At 25.1% G+C, this 11,837-nt stretch overlaps 2 protein-coding genes across 6 annotated transcripts; both read left to right on the top strand.

Moving 5' to 3' along the window:
• The first annotated feature begins 2,959 nt into the window (after positions 1 to 2,959).
• LOC126906088 (odorant response abnormal protein 4-like) lies at positions 2,960 to 6,908 on the top strand. 2 transcript variants are annotated; one of them, XM_050686361.1, is made up of 10 exons: positions 2,960 to 3,112; positions 3,353 to 3,459; positions 3,527 to 3,676; positions 3,875 to 4,068; positions 4,136 to 4,322; positions 5,391 to 5,543; positions 5,607 to 5,738; positions 5,810 to 5,897; positions 6,146 to 6,328; positions 6,610 to 6,908. In XM_050686361.1, exons 2-10 carry the CDS (start codon positions 3,364 to 3,366, stop codon positions 6,768 to 6,770), a joined length of 1,344 nt encoding a protein of 447 aa, XP_050542318.1. In that variant the 5' UTR covers positions 2,960 to 3,112; positions 3,353 to 3,363; the 3' UTR covers positions 6,771 to 6,908. The 2 variants fall into 2 exon arrangements, with proteins under 2 accessions (XP_050542318.1, XP_050542317.1); XM_050686360.1 differs by having other exon boundaries at positions 6,143 to 6,328.
• Positions 6,909 to 8,030: 1,122 nt separating this feature from the next.
• On the top strand, positions 8,031 to 11,526 carry LOC126906087 (coiled-coil domain-containing protein 6). 4 transcript variants are annotated; one of them, XM_050686358.1, is made up of 8 exons: positions 8,031 to 8,228; positions 8,347 to 8,583; positions 8,747 to 8,896; positions 8,961 to 9,193; positions 9,264 to 9,430; positions 9,626 to 9,898; positions 10,088 to 10,181; positions 10,394 to 10,524. In XM_050686358.1, the coding sequence occupies exons 2-7, from the start codon at positions 8,368 to 8,370 to the stop codon at positions 10,177 to 10,179; spliced, it is 1,131 nt and encodes a 376-aa protein (XP_050542315.1). In that variant the 5' UTR covers positions 8,031 to 8,228; positions 8,347 to 8,367; the 3' UTR covers positions 10,180 to 10,181; positions 10,394 to 10,524. The 4 variants fall into 4 exon arrangements, with proteins under 4 accessions (XP_050542315.1, XP_050542313.1, XP_050542312.1 ...); XM_050686356.1 differs by lacking the exon at positions 10,088 to 10,181 and adding an exon at positions 10,596 to 11,526 and having other exon boundaries at positions 8,033 to 8,269; XM_050686355.1 differs by lacking the exon at positions 10,088 to 10,181 and adding an exon at positions 10,596 to 11,526 and having other exon boundaries at positions 8,034 to 8,228.
• Positions 11,527 to 11,837: the final 311 nt, after the last annotated feature.

Genomic DNA, 11,837 nt, shown 5'->3' with positions numbered 1-11,837 from the left:
GTGTTCAAAGTTATGAATAAATATGATGCTATAACAATATCAAGAGACTATAAATTGATTGTACCTTTAAAAGAGAGTAAACCATTTTTATTTTATGCGTATAACAGAATTATTTATTATACTTCAAGAAATGTATTTTTTCATTGGAAAATGAGGTGGAAACCGGATGGAATATGAATTAAATAAAAAGTACAAAAATATGACTAGAGATACTAACAATGACATATTCAAATATATGCCAATCTTGTCAAAAAAAAAAAGAGAGTATTGTTGGAAAAATATTGTTAAACTAATAATTTTTTTTTAAATGAATTTAAGATGTAAGGTTGATTTAATAGGTACGCAAGCGTAGTTCGATGGTGATTATAAATTTATTTTCGTTTATAAAGATCATTTAATTAAATGTTTTGTTCTTAGGCCACTTACGCATAAAAGTGCAGTAGCAGTTGCTTATGTTTCATTGGATATTTTTACTACATTTGGTGCACCATCTATTTTACAAAGCAACAATAGTAGAGTATTTGTTGTTAATAGTATTATTATTAAACTTAATAATATAAAATATCCTGCACAGTTGGGATAAATATAAGATGACAGCGATTTACATCACTATCTTAAAAAGAAACGCTTTTATACGAATCTGTTGAAATTCGTTTTTTTCTGCTCAAACCTCTTATAAACATTTTCAAAAATTGTAAACTTTTACTTTAAAGTCAAATAACTCATAAAAAATATATCGTGGGAATGTTTTTTTTTTTAATCATAAAGTACTCTTAAAAGCTTTGATTTGGTATAGGTTTGAAAAACGCAGATATCCCGGAACATTTTCAAAAATAATTAATACAAATTTATTTAATAAAAAAAGTAAAAAGAAGTAAGGTTTTCGAAAATTCATCTTTTATTTTTTCTTCTCGTCATTATTCCAATTACTTACTTGGAGTCGGCCACCCTTATCCTAAGCTTCCACTTTACACAATCTCCCATGTCATCAACGCATATATTTATCAGACGTTCTCATTTTGCATTCAATAATAGCCCTCCAACTCTTTTTTGGTGTTCCTCTAATTTTTCATCCTTTAACATTCCTTTCCATAATCAGCCGCATTAAAATTTTCTTATAGCATAACTCACCAGGTTCTACTCTCCACTTCACCCACCCACACATAATCTTGAGTTTTATATCCTCAACCATTGTTCTTTTGTACAAATGATCCTAAATACTTAAAACTTTCCACCTTTTCTGTTATGTCCTCGCTTATTGTCACTGATATCCTCATTTCACCTGTGTCGTGTTCTCCTTTGTCAAACTCGTACTCTACAGGGTGCAATTGAAAAGTAACTAAACTTTTGCTGTAAAAATTTTTTTATTGAACTTTTTGACAAATGCACTATTCCTCGGAATACATTCATTATGCTTCGATTTACTGACGGTGGCGGTCTTGCTATTGTTCAAAACATTTTTAGATTTATACTTTTTTGAATGACTTTAATTGATTGGAAACGCCTATCCTTCAAGTTTTTTTTTATGAGAATATACAGAAGTCCGGGGATACACTTTTAAACTGTAGGGGTGGGGGTGGGAAAGCAATGCGATTCCATGCTTAGCCAGGTAAGAGGTGTAGAGGAACGCTGTGTGAATGCACACCTTGTGCATGCCTAATTCTTCCGTCACAATTTTTTGAACGTTGTAGTAAGTGAAATTTAACTTTTGACTCATCTCCCATATGTTTACTCTATAGTCGATGTTCAAGAATTCATGATTTGATGTCGAAGGCCTCCTGCGGGTAGTTCGTCTTCGGGGTCTTCCCGACCATTTTCGAATGCCACTCGTACCACTTATAAATTTGTGTCCAAGACAGAACATCATTTCCGTAGTCTTTCTTAAGTCTAGGTAAAAGTCTTTTTCAGTTTCACGCAAAACTTGATTGCGTAACGCTGTTTAATCGTTCGTTGCATTTTCACTGCTAGATAGAACTAACTGACTGAAAAAACACCCTTCGTGTCAACAATTATATCAACTCAACCGTTGCTCGTAGTTCACTGACGCAAGTCGTGCCGGAAAGAGGAAGGTCTGACGCACAACTTTTTTTTTAATTTACAAAAAAAAAATTGTTTGGTTACAACCGAGCTTTTCAATCCTACTCTGTATATAAAAAATTATATACTTGTTACTCTGTCTTACTCCTATTTATTCCTTTTCGTTCAAGAGCTCAACTTCATATATTTAACCTTTGATTAATTTCATACCCTTTTTTCTCCTATTATTCTCACTATATTGTTAGCGAACAACATGCACTACAGTACCTTTAGTATTTCTTTAGTAAAACTTTAAACTAAATAATAAAAAATATCATCATTCCTAATAAATTCTAGATGTCGGGAATATTCCGGAAAGTTTCTGTGATTAACATTTTGGGAATTTGCATATCTATAAGGTGTGATAAAGAATAGTTTTGATAAAATTCTATGAATATTTTTAAGGTAAAATTGAAATATTCAAATTTGTTGTAAAGTGAATTATCATATTTTTCCAACAAATGTTCAAATAAGCAATTATTTTAATGTTTTTTAACTTCAAATATAATAAGGTCCTATAATTTTGGTGATTGTTGCTTAAACTCAGGGCCTTTACGTGTTTAGATTATACATTCATTGCACAAAAACCTAAATTATGTTTTAACAAACTCTTTTTGGTCATTATCTGAAAATAAAAATAAGTTTGAAGCCTATTTTATGGTTTAACATTGGTGCCTATATTTTAATGTGATCATTTCACGATGAAGCCAAAAATTAATAAATTTAAAAGTGAACATCTGGTGAAGGAGAATACTTACAATTTATTAATTCTTTATTTTTCTGTCGATTGTATATTTTATATTTTAAAGTTATATTAAATAACGGTATCAGTGATTTTTAAAAATTGATAATTTTATCAATGTTATCATTCTTCAACCAAGGAATAGCTGCTATACAAATTTACTATCTAAGAATTAATGTTGTGATGACGCAAAATTATTCAGTTTCATTTTTGATTTTCAACATGGTTAAAAATTGAAGATAAATTATTATTTGCTGTTAATTTTATGATTTATTAATTTTAAATAATTATTTTGTAAGTATACATTTATCTGTTTATTTGTAAATGAAACTTTTTATACTATATATATAATTATACATATATTTTAAATTTAACATAGTTGTATTAAGCATTTTTTAAAAATTATTTTCTTAACTTATCACTTAAGGATTATTTTAGTTAAATGTAGATTTTACAACAATAATAATATGTATTATTTTTTTAGAATTTATGAAAATAATGTATATATAAAATAATTTTTGTTATTATCTATAGTCCAACAAAAAATGCCGGGTAAAGTTTATATTGAAAACCATCTAGAAGATTATTTAAAGACTTTGACTGAAGAAAAAGCTTATATTCCTGGATTAATCATTGGTCAGGTAATTTAATAGTATAATAATTAAATATGTTTTCTGGATTAATATATCATTACAAAAAAATTACTAGGTGATAGGTGATACTTATCATGTAGTTCATTTAACAACTATAACTACATGGAATGAAAATAAAAAAAAAAATGTATTAAACATTTTAAAATATACTTCTTTGTTGAAAATGACAGAAAATTTTTATGCTGTGATTGATAGAGCATCAGAAGTAATTGTTCTTTAATAGTTTTTTTATTGAAAAAACATATTTTTTCAGAACCAGATTAAAATACAACCTTTACTTAAAAGTGAATTTTCTTATAGAAAGTTATAAATATTTTATTTATAGAAGTTTCTTTCTTTTGTCTTTTAATCTGGTTTTGATTATGTTAGGGAAATTTATAAAAGCTGTTAATAATGTTAATAGGTGATAAATTTATTGCCAGGAGGATCTTATGTATTAGGATTATTTTTCATTTTACCACAAGATCTTAATGGAATTCAGCCAGTTTCAGTTGATTTTTCTGAATTAGATAATGTTTTAAATGAATTTGTGTTATTTAAAAATAAGAGTGAAACATGGAAATATCTATTACTTAACTTCTCTACTGTTAATAAAAAGCAAGTATACATTTATATCACTAGTTTAAATCTATGTTACTTTTATAGAATAGATGTAATATTTTAGATCATATTGTTACACTGTTGATATAAATAATTCCAATAATGCAAAATCGATGACATACAAGTCTATAGATGTGTCCTTTCAATCTAGTGAAACAGAATGGATTAATTTTGTTGGAACTTTTAATTTTGGTACACTAGATTCATTAAATGTTACTGGGGGACTCAAAGTGTTGTCTTCTATAAGAGAGGTAAAAAAATGATGATTGTAACTGTATTGAAATGCAGTTGTTAAATTATAGAAATAAATAGAAATAATATTACAGAATTGGTTGTAATTATAGTGTTGAGTAAATTTTTTAAAGAAAATTTAGCAGTGATTATAAATGTATTAGTTAATAAATTAGTTATTTGTATGATATTTTTCTGTACTGAAATTTTCATTCAATCTTTGTTATTGGATAAATTTTTGATAAATTTAATAAAGGATCTTTTTTAAACTAGTTGAACCTTATGAACTTATAATTTATATATAATATTTTTTATTCATCTAGTTATTGTTATTTAATTGTTTTTGTTAGAGAGATGAAATACTTATTATATTAAAATGATCCTTAGATACATTTAAAATAGAGAAATATATTTTTTTTAATTTCCAAATTATTAATGTAAAAAAAAAGTTATTTTAACATAATTAAAGGAAACAAGTCAAAAGGCAATTTATTTATTGTTATTACTATATTTGTCATTAAATTTTTTTCTGAAAAGCTAGTTTTAAAGAGGACTGAAAAACCTATACAGCTCAATGCAACAGAATCAAACCCTGGTACCTACATACCTATTTATAAAAAAACTTATTTTACATGTAATATCATAGATGCTCTATTGAAGTTTTATGAAAAGTAAAAAGCAAATTATTGATTTATTTAAAAACAAATTATTTCTCATCAACAAAATTTAATTAATAAAAACCTTAATAGTACTTAACATTTTATTAATTTGTGATAAAATAATTTATTTTATAAAGTGAGATGTATCATATTTCATTATCTTTTTCAAGTAAGATATTTTAAAATTAAATACAACTTTTTATTTTCAAATTAATTATATACAAACATTTATGTTTCATCTAATAATTTAATTCAAATGGCGAATGTACGAAAAGTAGGTGCTTTGGTTTCTAATACCCTCAACGTTTTTTAAAAAGTTACATATATGAAACAATAAAAATAATTTTAAAGAAGGGAAAATTACACTTACCACCCTTAACATTTTTTACTATTTATTTATGTTGCAAAATATAAACATTATTATTACAGAATCTATTAGATCAACTAGAATCAATACTAGAAAGATGTGTGTTTACTTTCAATGGAAAAATTTATGATAAAAAAACAACTTTGACAAATTTGCTTTGTGAAACATCTGATAATTCATTAAAAAATGTTGTTCATGTTGAACTTTTTAAAGAAGTATGTTAAGTAATACTTAACTGTTGATATTTAACAAATAAATTATTAATAAATATATCTTAGATTGAATCTGGAGATGATAGTAAAAATGCTTCTATAAAAATTATTAGAGGTAAAGGAAAAATTGTGATGTCAGGTTTATGTAGTTTAGCTGTACCATTTCATAAAAGTGGATTTATCGAGGATGCTACAAAAGTATGTTAAATTTACTTGTATTAAGTATGCTTAGAATTTATAAACATTTTTTAAGTGTATATTTTTTATAGGCTATTCATCAAGATGCAATTCGTACATTTGCAACACGTTTAAGAATGCATTTGGAATCATTTGTTGAAGAAGAATCTGAAGAAGAAGGTATTTTTAAGTTTAGTATAGTTATTTAATGATATCAAATGATTAAAATAATAAATAATAATGAATATAATTAATATCATCATTATATAAATAGAATATTAAAATACTTTTTTATTAAAGTGTGACACCTATTAATATTATTAAAAATATTATTTTTAAAGAATAAAGTATTATAAGTACTTGAAAAATAATATGGTATTAAAATGAAAAAAAGATTATTATATTTATTATAATTTTTTTTTTAGAAGAAATTATAAATGTTGTACATGAAACACCTCGAAGAATATTGATACTAAAAACTGAAGGCTGTAAATTTGCATTTAGTGATTATGTTTTTCCTGGAGAAATTCCTCAAGAAGCTTTCAATACTGCTGGAGAAATATTAAATCTACCAGAAGATAAAATGGAATTGTATACTGCTTTAGAAAAAGGTATACTTAACTTACCTAAGTTATAAAATATGCTATAGTAATTAAGATTAATGGTTAAATTGTGGCTAATATTATATTCATATTATAATATTATAAAAATTAAAAAATACTAATGAAAAAATACATTAAAAATACTTAATTTTAAATATATTTGGTTGGGTATGTGTTGGTATTTTTTTTCTAAAAATATTTTTGCATTTTTAAAGTTGAGTATTTTTTATTTTTCTTAGTTTTCTATTATTCTGAAATATTATATATTTTAGTAATTTGTTTTATTTCAGGACGAACCAATTATGAATCTTCGGATATTGATGATTCACAACAAGACATCAAAAATTCTATGGCTGGTGTAACACCTAACAGCAATTCCCTTTTTTTTTTTATTTGGGCTACAATAATATTTGCAATAATTTCATTTATTGTTAAACAATTATATATTTAAAATAAATGTTATCTCAATACTAATAAATTTACATTCCTAATATTTTTTTAAAAACAATAATAATATAAATAATAACTATCTTATGTTAGCTATTTAATTGTATAACTTGTTTCATTAAAATATTTTATTTTATTTGTACTTAGTTATTGTTATTTCTTCATACTTCTTTGGAAATCAATGATAAAAAAAAAGAAATAAGCCAATTTCCAACAATGGGGCCATTGTTGGAAATCTGATAAAATAATAAAAAACGTATGTTTTAAAATTATGCTTGCAAGCCAGAGGTAAACTATCATTGTTCGACTTTTTTTAATATAAGGTAAGATAAACTTTAAAGTGCTCATGTATTTATTATTTCAAAAATAGTTATATTTGATTTATTAAAAAAATTTGTGGTGATTATTAAGAGGAGTCCCTCTATAGTCGTTTTATGAATATATATTACGCTTATTTATTTTTTGATCATTCATTTTATCAGTAAACAAAATTTGATTTAGATCATTGAATGATCTAAATCATTTTTACCTTAGTAAAAGAAATCGAATTTGAATACGACTTTGGAAATTCGAATGTTTAAAGAATATTAACCTAAATACAGAAAATTACGATACTCTTGAAAATTAGTTTTTAATTAAGAAATAGTCGGAAGTTTCAAATAAAATGAAAATTAATGCTTTAATTTTTTAAATGCTAAAATATTATGACAAAAAAAAAAGAAAACTTGAAGTTTACCGATCTTTAAAGAATGTTGCTGATAAAAGAAAATAAACATTTCTTGTGAAAAAGCATCATTTTAAATATTTACATCAATTTCCCAGGGAGGGAACATTCCCATAGTGTCTAATGTATAATATTGTTCCCATACATTACAAGGGAAGATTCTATAACGTAATTATTAGCTGATAAATTAAGAAATATATATGACTAAAAGAAATCATAAATTTATTTTGCGAGTAACCGAGTGGTTTATGATAAACCGATTACTCTGTACATTCATTTATGGGGTTTTATCACCACAGTTATTACCATTCATGTACAACAAATATATCATTATTTTTATTTTCAAATAATATTTGGTAGCCACTATTATTGCCTTTTTTATTTAATTTTTAAATATAAGCAAGTATAATTTTTTTTTAAAGTAATATTGACATGTTTTGGAAATTTAAAAATGTGACAGTGTAGCCACTCTTAAAATATTTATTTAGTTATATTTTAATTTGAGGTTACGTAAAGATGATGGAAATTGATCATACTGTTAAAAGTTTCGCCTTATTAGTTAACACATAATTTTCTTCTTTCTACATATTTCTCTTTAATCATGTTAATTGTACATTTTAAATATTTGCATTACAATGTATATTCATGTTATTTATGATCTACGTAGGTAAAAGGTGTATGAAATCTTAAAACTTCGAATTTTTCAGGGACTTATTGCTAACTATCCGGCTACTTCCGGTATGTTGAAATAATGTGTTTGGCGCGATAGCGACGAACTGGTATTCTTATTAATTAAAAGTGGCATAAAATAGATTTTTTTGTTTTATGTGATGTTTTACTTAAAATATGTTAACAGGTTTCCTAATCGAAAGTAAAAATGGCTGATAGTGCAAGCGAAAGTGACTCTTCTTCCATAGATGGAGGTCCTATTATGATGCCTCCATCACCTATTACTAGAGAACAAATGCAGAAACGCATTGATTCTCTTCAACAGCAGAACCGTGTTTTAAAAGTAGAACTAGAAACTTATAAGCTTAAAATGAAAGCTATGGAAGAAGAATGTAAACGTTTACGAGAAACTTCAGTTTATATAGTATGTGATCTCTAATTATTTACGTTGAACATAAATTAAAAATAAATTTTAAAAACTAAAAGTCTTCTTACTATTAAGTAATAAAAATCATATACATTTTATTTAAATTATTAGTGTAATTAAAATATCTAATATCATCAATAATTATTTATTTTTTCAATAGCAAGTACGTGCTGAACAAGAGGAAGAATTTATTAGTAATACATTGTTAAAAAAAATACAGGCTCTTAAAAAAGAAAAAGAAACATTAGCTCATCATTATGAACAAGAAGAAGAATGTTTAACAAATGATCTCTCAAGAAAACTTACTCAAGTATATTTTATTATTTTATGAATCATTTATGATTAAATAAATTATTTAATGATTCTAAAATTAGTTACGCCAAGAAAAATGTAAGCTAGAGCAAACACTTGAACAAGAACAAGAATGTTTAGTCAACCGTTTGATGAGAAAAATTGAAAAACTTGAAGCTGAAACTACTACAAAACAATCTACTTTAGAACAATTAAGACGTGAAAAAGTTGATTTGGAAAACACTTTAGAGCAAGAGCAAGAAGCTCTTGTAAATAAATTATGGAAACGTATGGATAAGCTAGAAGCTGAAAAAAGGTAAATTATTTTTGTTTAAAGTGGATAAAAATTTTAATACTTTTTAATTAACTAAATATTTATAATTTAGACAATTACAAATAAAATTGGATCAACCTATTTCTGATCCAATATTACCTAGAGATCAAGTAGGACCCAATAAAGGAGAAATGGCTACAAATATAAGTGCTCATTTACAACATTTACGGGGTGAAGTTACCAGATTACGTCATCAGCTTGATGTTTCTAAAAAAGAAAGTATGAAAGAAATTTTTAATAAGTAAACTTAAAAAATTACTTAACTTTCTTGCAATATGTATCAATTTACATGAATTATTGTATTATAAAATATGATATTTAGTAGATATTTGATTGATTATTTTTATTTAATGTCATTGAGAATACATGATAGTATTTTAAAAATAAATATTTTTATAATCTTTATATTTTTAGATTCTAAAAAAATGGAAAAGATGGCTAAAGAAGAACGTCAAGTACGAGAAGATAATTTACGTTTGCAGCGTAAGTTACAACTCGAAGTGGAAAGACGAACTGCTTTGTGTCGTCATTTATCAGAGTCGGAAAGTAGTTTAGAAATGGAAGAAGAACGTCAGTATAATGAAATGGCATCAAATCGTTGTCGAACATCGTCAAGCCCTCTTCCTTATCCACCTTCTCCTTGCCAATCTAGACCTCTCAGTCCAGGATCTGTAACTGGTACACCTGGTATGATAAATTTTATTATATGCTTTTATTGTTCAGATAAGTTTATCTTATATTTATTTTATATTTTATTATTTCTCTAATCTTAATTATTTTTTAGTCAATTTTAATTTAATATTAAGTAAATGCCTACTATTTGTGCAATTGGGTTTTAAATGTTCAATGTATCACTTGTTTTGTGTTGTATGATAGATACGTCTGAAGCGGGTAGTGTAACTACATCACCAGAACAGAAAAAAAGGAAGTGCGGTGGTATAGATGATGAGTGTTTTGTTCATCCATGAGTGTAAGTAGAGGGCTGGTAGATTTTTGTTTTCAAAAAAATAATAAATTTATATAACTTAACAGAGAATTAAGCATTAGTATATTTAGAAATATATTAATAGTAATTATGTAGGCATTTACTTTTGAGTGCATTTATTTGGTTTCATTTAGATGCTTAGATATTTAATATTATTATAAATTACTGTTAATTAATATTTATTTATTTTATTTTAGGTGTGTTCCGTGGTGATATTGGTGTGTTAGGCTATACTAATATAAATCGTTGTTATGCCTGTGGCCAATCAGTACAACCTAATCTTATCATTGGAGCAACATCAACACCATTATGTCCCACTACTCAAGTGGTGTGTGCATAATATATTCAATTAAAATGATGTTTATTATAAATTAAATAATACATTGTGTTTTTATCTAGATAAATCAATCACGAACTTTATCATTAGGTCGACCAGGAAATGAACGGTTTGTTAAGCCTATTGTACCACTTTGTTCAAATACTGGTAACATCAGTGGTGGTGTACCCACAGGCTCACAAATACCATCTCCTAATCCACCACCATCTACTTCTCCTGGTACATTAATGGATTCTGCCAAGTACTAGAGTTATCTTTATCATTTTATTTTACTACACTGATAATGTTACTACTAAGTTTTTTTTTGTTCATTTGTTTTTTTTATTTTTATTATTATTAATAATCTCATTGAAGTAATCATATCTTATGCTTTTAAATGGTAAATATATTTATATATACATATTTATAGTTTGTCTTAGGTTTTTCTCTTAAAAAATAAAAACATATAGAGAAAAATAGTATTGATTGATAAAAATTTAATTGTAGTTTCATTTAAATTTAAATAATTATTTATTTAAAAATTAAGATTATTGTTAAAATTTCTATTTTTCAATGTGGTCCTTGACCTGAATACTATTGAATATATACTTGAAATATTTCAATATACAAATAAAAAGTGTTTATTTTTTTTGAATGGGTGTGTTTAGTGATTTTATCTTGTAAATGTAAAGTGAAAACTCAATTATGTTTTGCGCTGTATGTATATATTAACCTCTTACTTGTAATATATAAAAAATCAGTTTATTAAAATTTATGTAAATATGTATAGAGTGATTCATTTGATTATAAACTTTTAATTTCTAAAAGAAATAATAATTTTTATATTTTGATTTTAAGAAACTTCATTAGATACTGAAGTATTGTATGTTATTTTATTATATACAGTTTATAATTTCTATCTTTTTTTAACTAATAAAGTTAATTTAATAATAATGTTTACACCTATATAACAGAAAATTTATATTAATATAAATGGAACATAATGTTGGATAATCTTTATTTGGCTCAAAATGTTATAATTTTTTTAGATTTTTATTTCATTATCTTGGCTTTTCACATTAAATTGTCACACATTTATGTACATAAAATAAAATTATAATTATTTTTATGTACAAAAAGGTAAAGTAATGAATTATAAATAAAAATTGATGATTGTCCAAAGGGAGATTAAAAAAAAAAAATCAACCTAATATATTGATAGGTTATTGCTTTTTTAGGGCATTAGATTATTATGAATATATTTAGAAAGTAAATACTCAATATTTCAGTCACTAGATTGCGTTAAGAATATGGTAATCTATAAG

This window comes from Daktulosphaira vitifoliae, unplaced genomic scaffold (genome assembly GCF_025091365.1).
Source record: "Daktulosphaira vitifoliae isolate Bord-2020 unplaced genomic scaffold, ASM2509136v1 Scaffold_4, whole genome shotgun sequence".
NCBI lineage: Eukaryota > Metazoa > Arthropoda > Insecta > Hemiptera > Phylloxeridae > Daktulosphaira > Daktulosphaira vitifoliae.
This window is presented reverse-complemented; position numbering and strand designations above follow the sequence as displayed.

What these genes read in the sequence shown, in the direction of transcription:
- LOC126906088 (XM_050686360.1), top strand. Translation starts at nt 3,364, where the DNA reads ATGCCGGGTAAAGTTTATATTGAAAACCATCTAGAAGATTATTTAAAG. An exon ending in CTGGATTAATCATTGGTCAG is followed by an intron (nt 3,460 to 3,526) that starts GTAATTTAATAG and finishes AAAAATTACTAG; the next exon opens with GTGATAGGTGATACTTATCA. An exon ending in TTCTCTACTGTTAATAAAAA is followed by an intron (nt 4,069 to 4,135) that starts GCAAGTATACAT and finishes GTAATATTTTAG; the next exon opens with ATCATATTGTTACACTGTTG.
- LOC126906087 (XM_050686356.1), top strand. Translation starts at nt 8,368, where the DNA reads ATGGCTGATAGTGCAAGCGAAAGTGACTCTTCTTCCATAGATGGAGGT. An exon ending in TCTCAAGAAAACTTACTCAA is followed by an intron (nt 8,897 to 8,960) that starts GTATATTTTATT and finishes TTCTAAAATTAG; the next exon opens with TTACGCCAAGAAAAATGTAA. An exon ending in AAGCTAGAAGCTGAAAAAAG is followed by an intron (nt 9,194 to 9,263) that starts GTAAATTATTTT and finishes TTTATAATTTAG; the next exon opens with ACAATTACAAATAAAATTGG.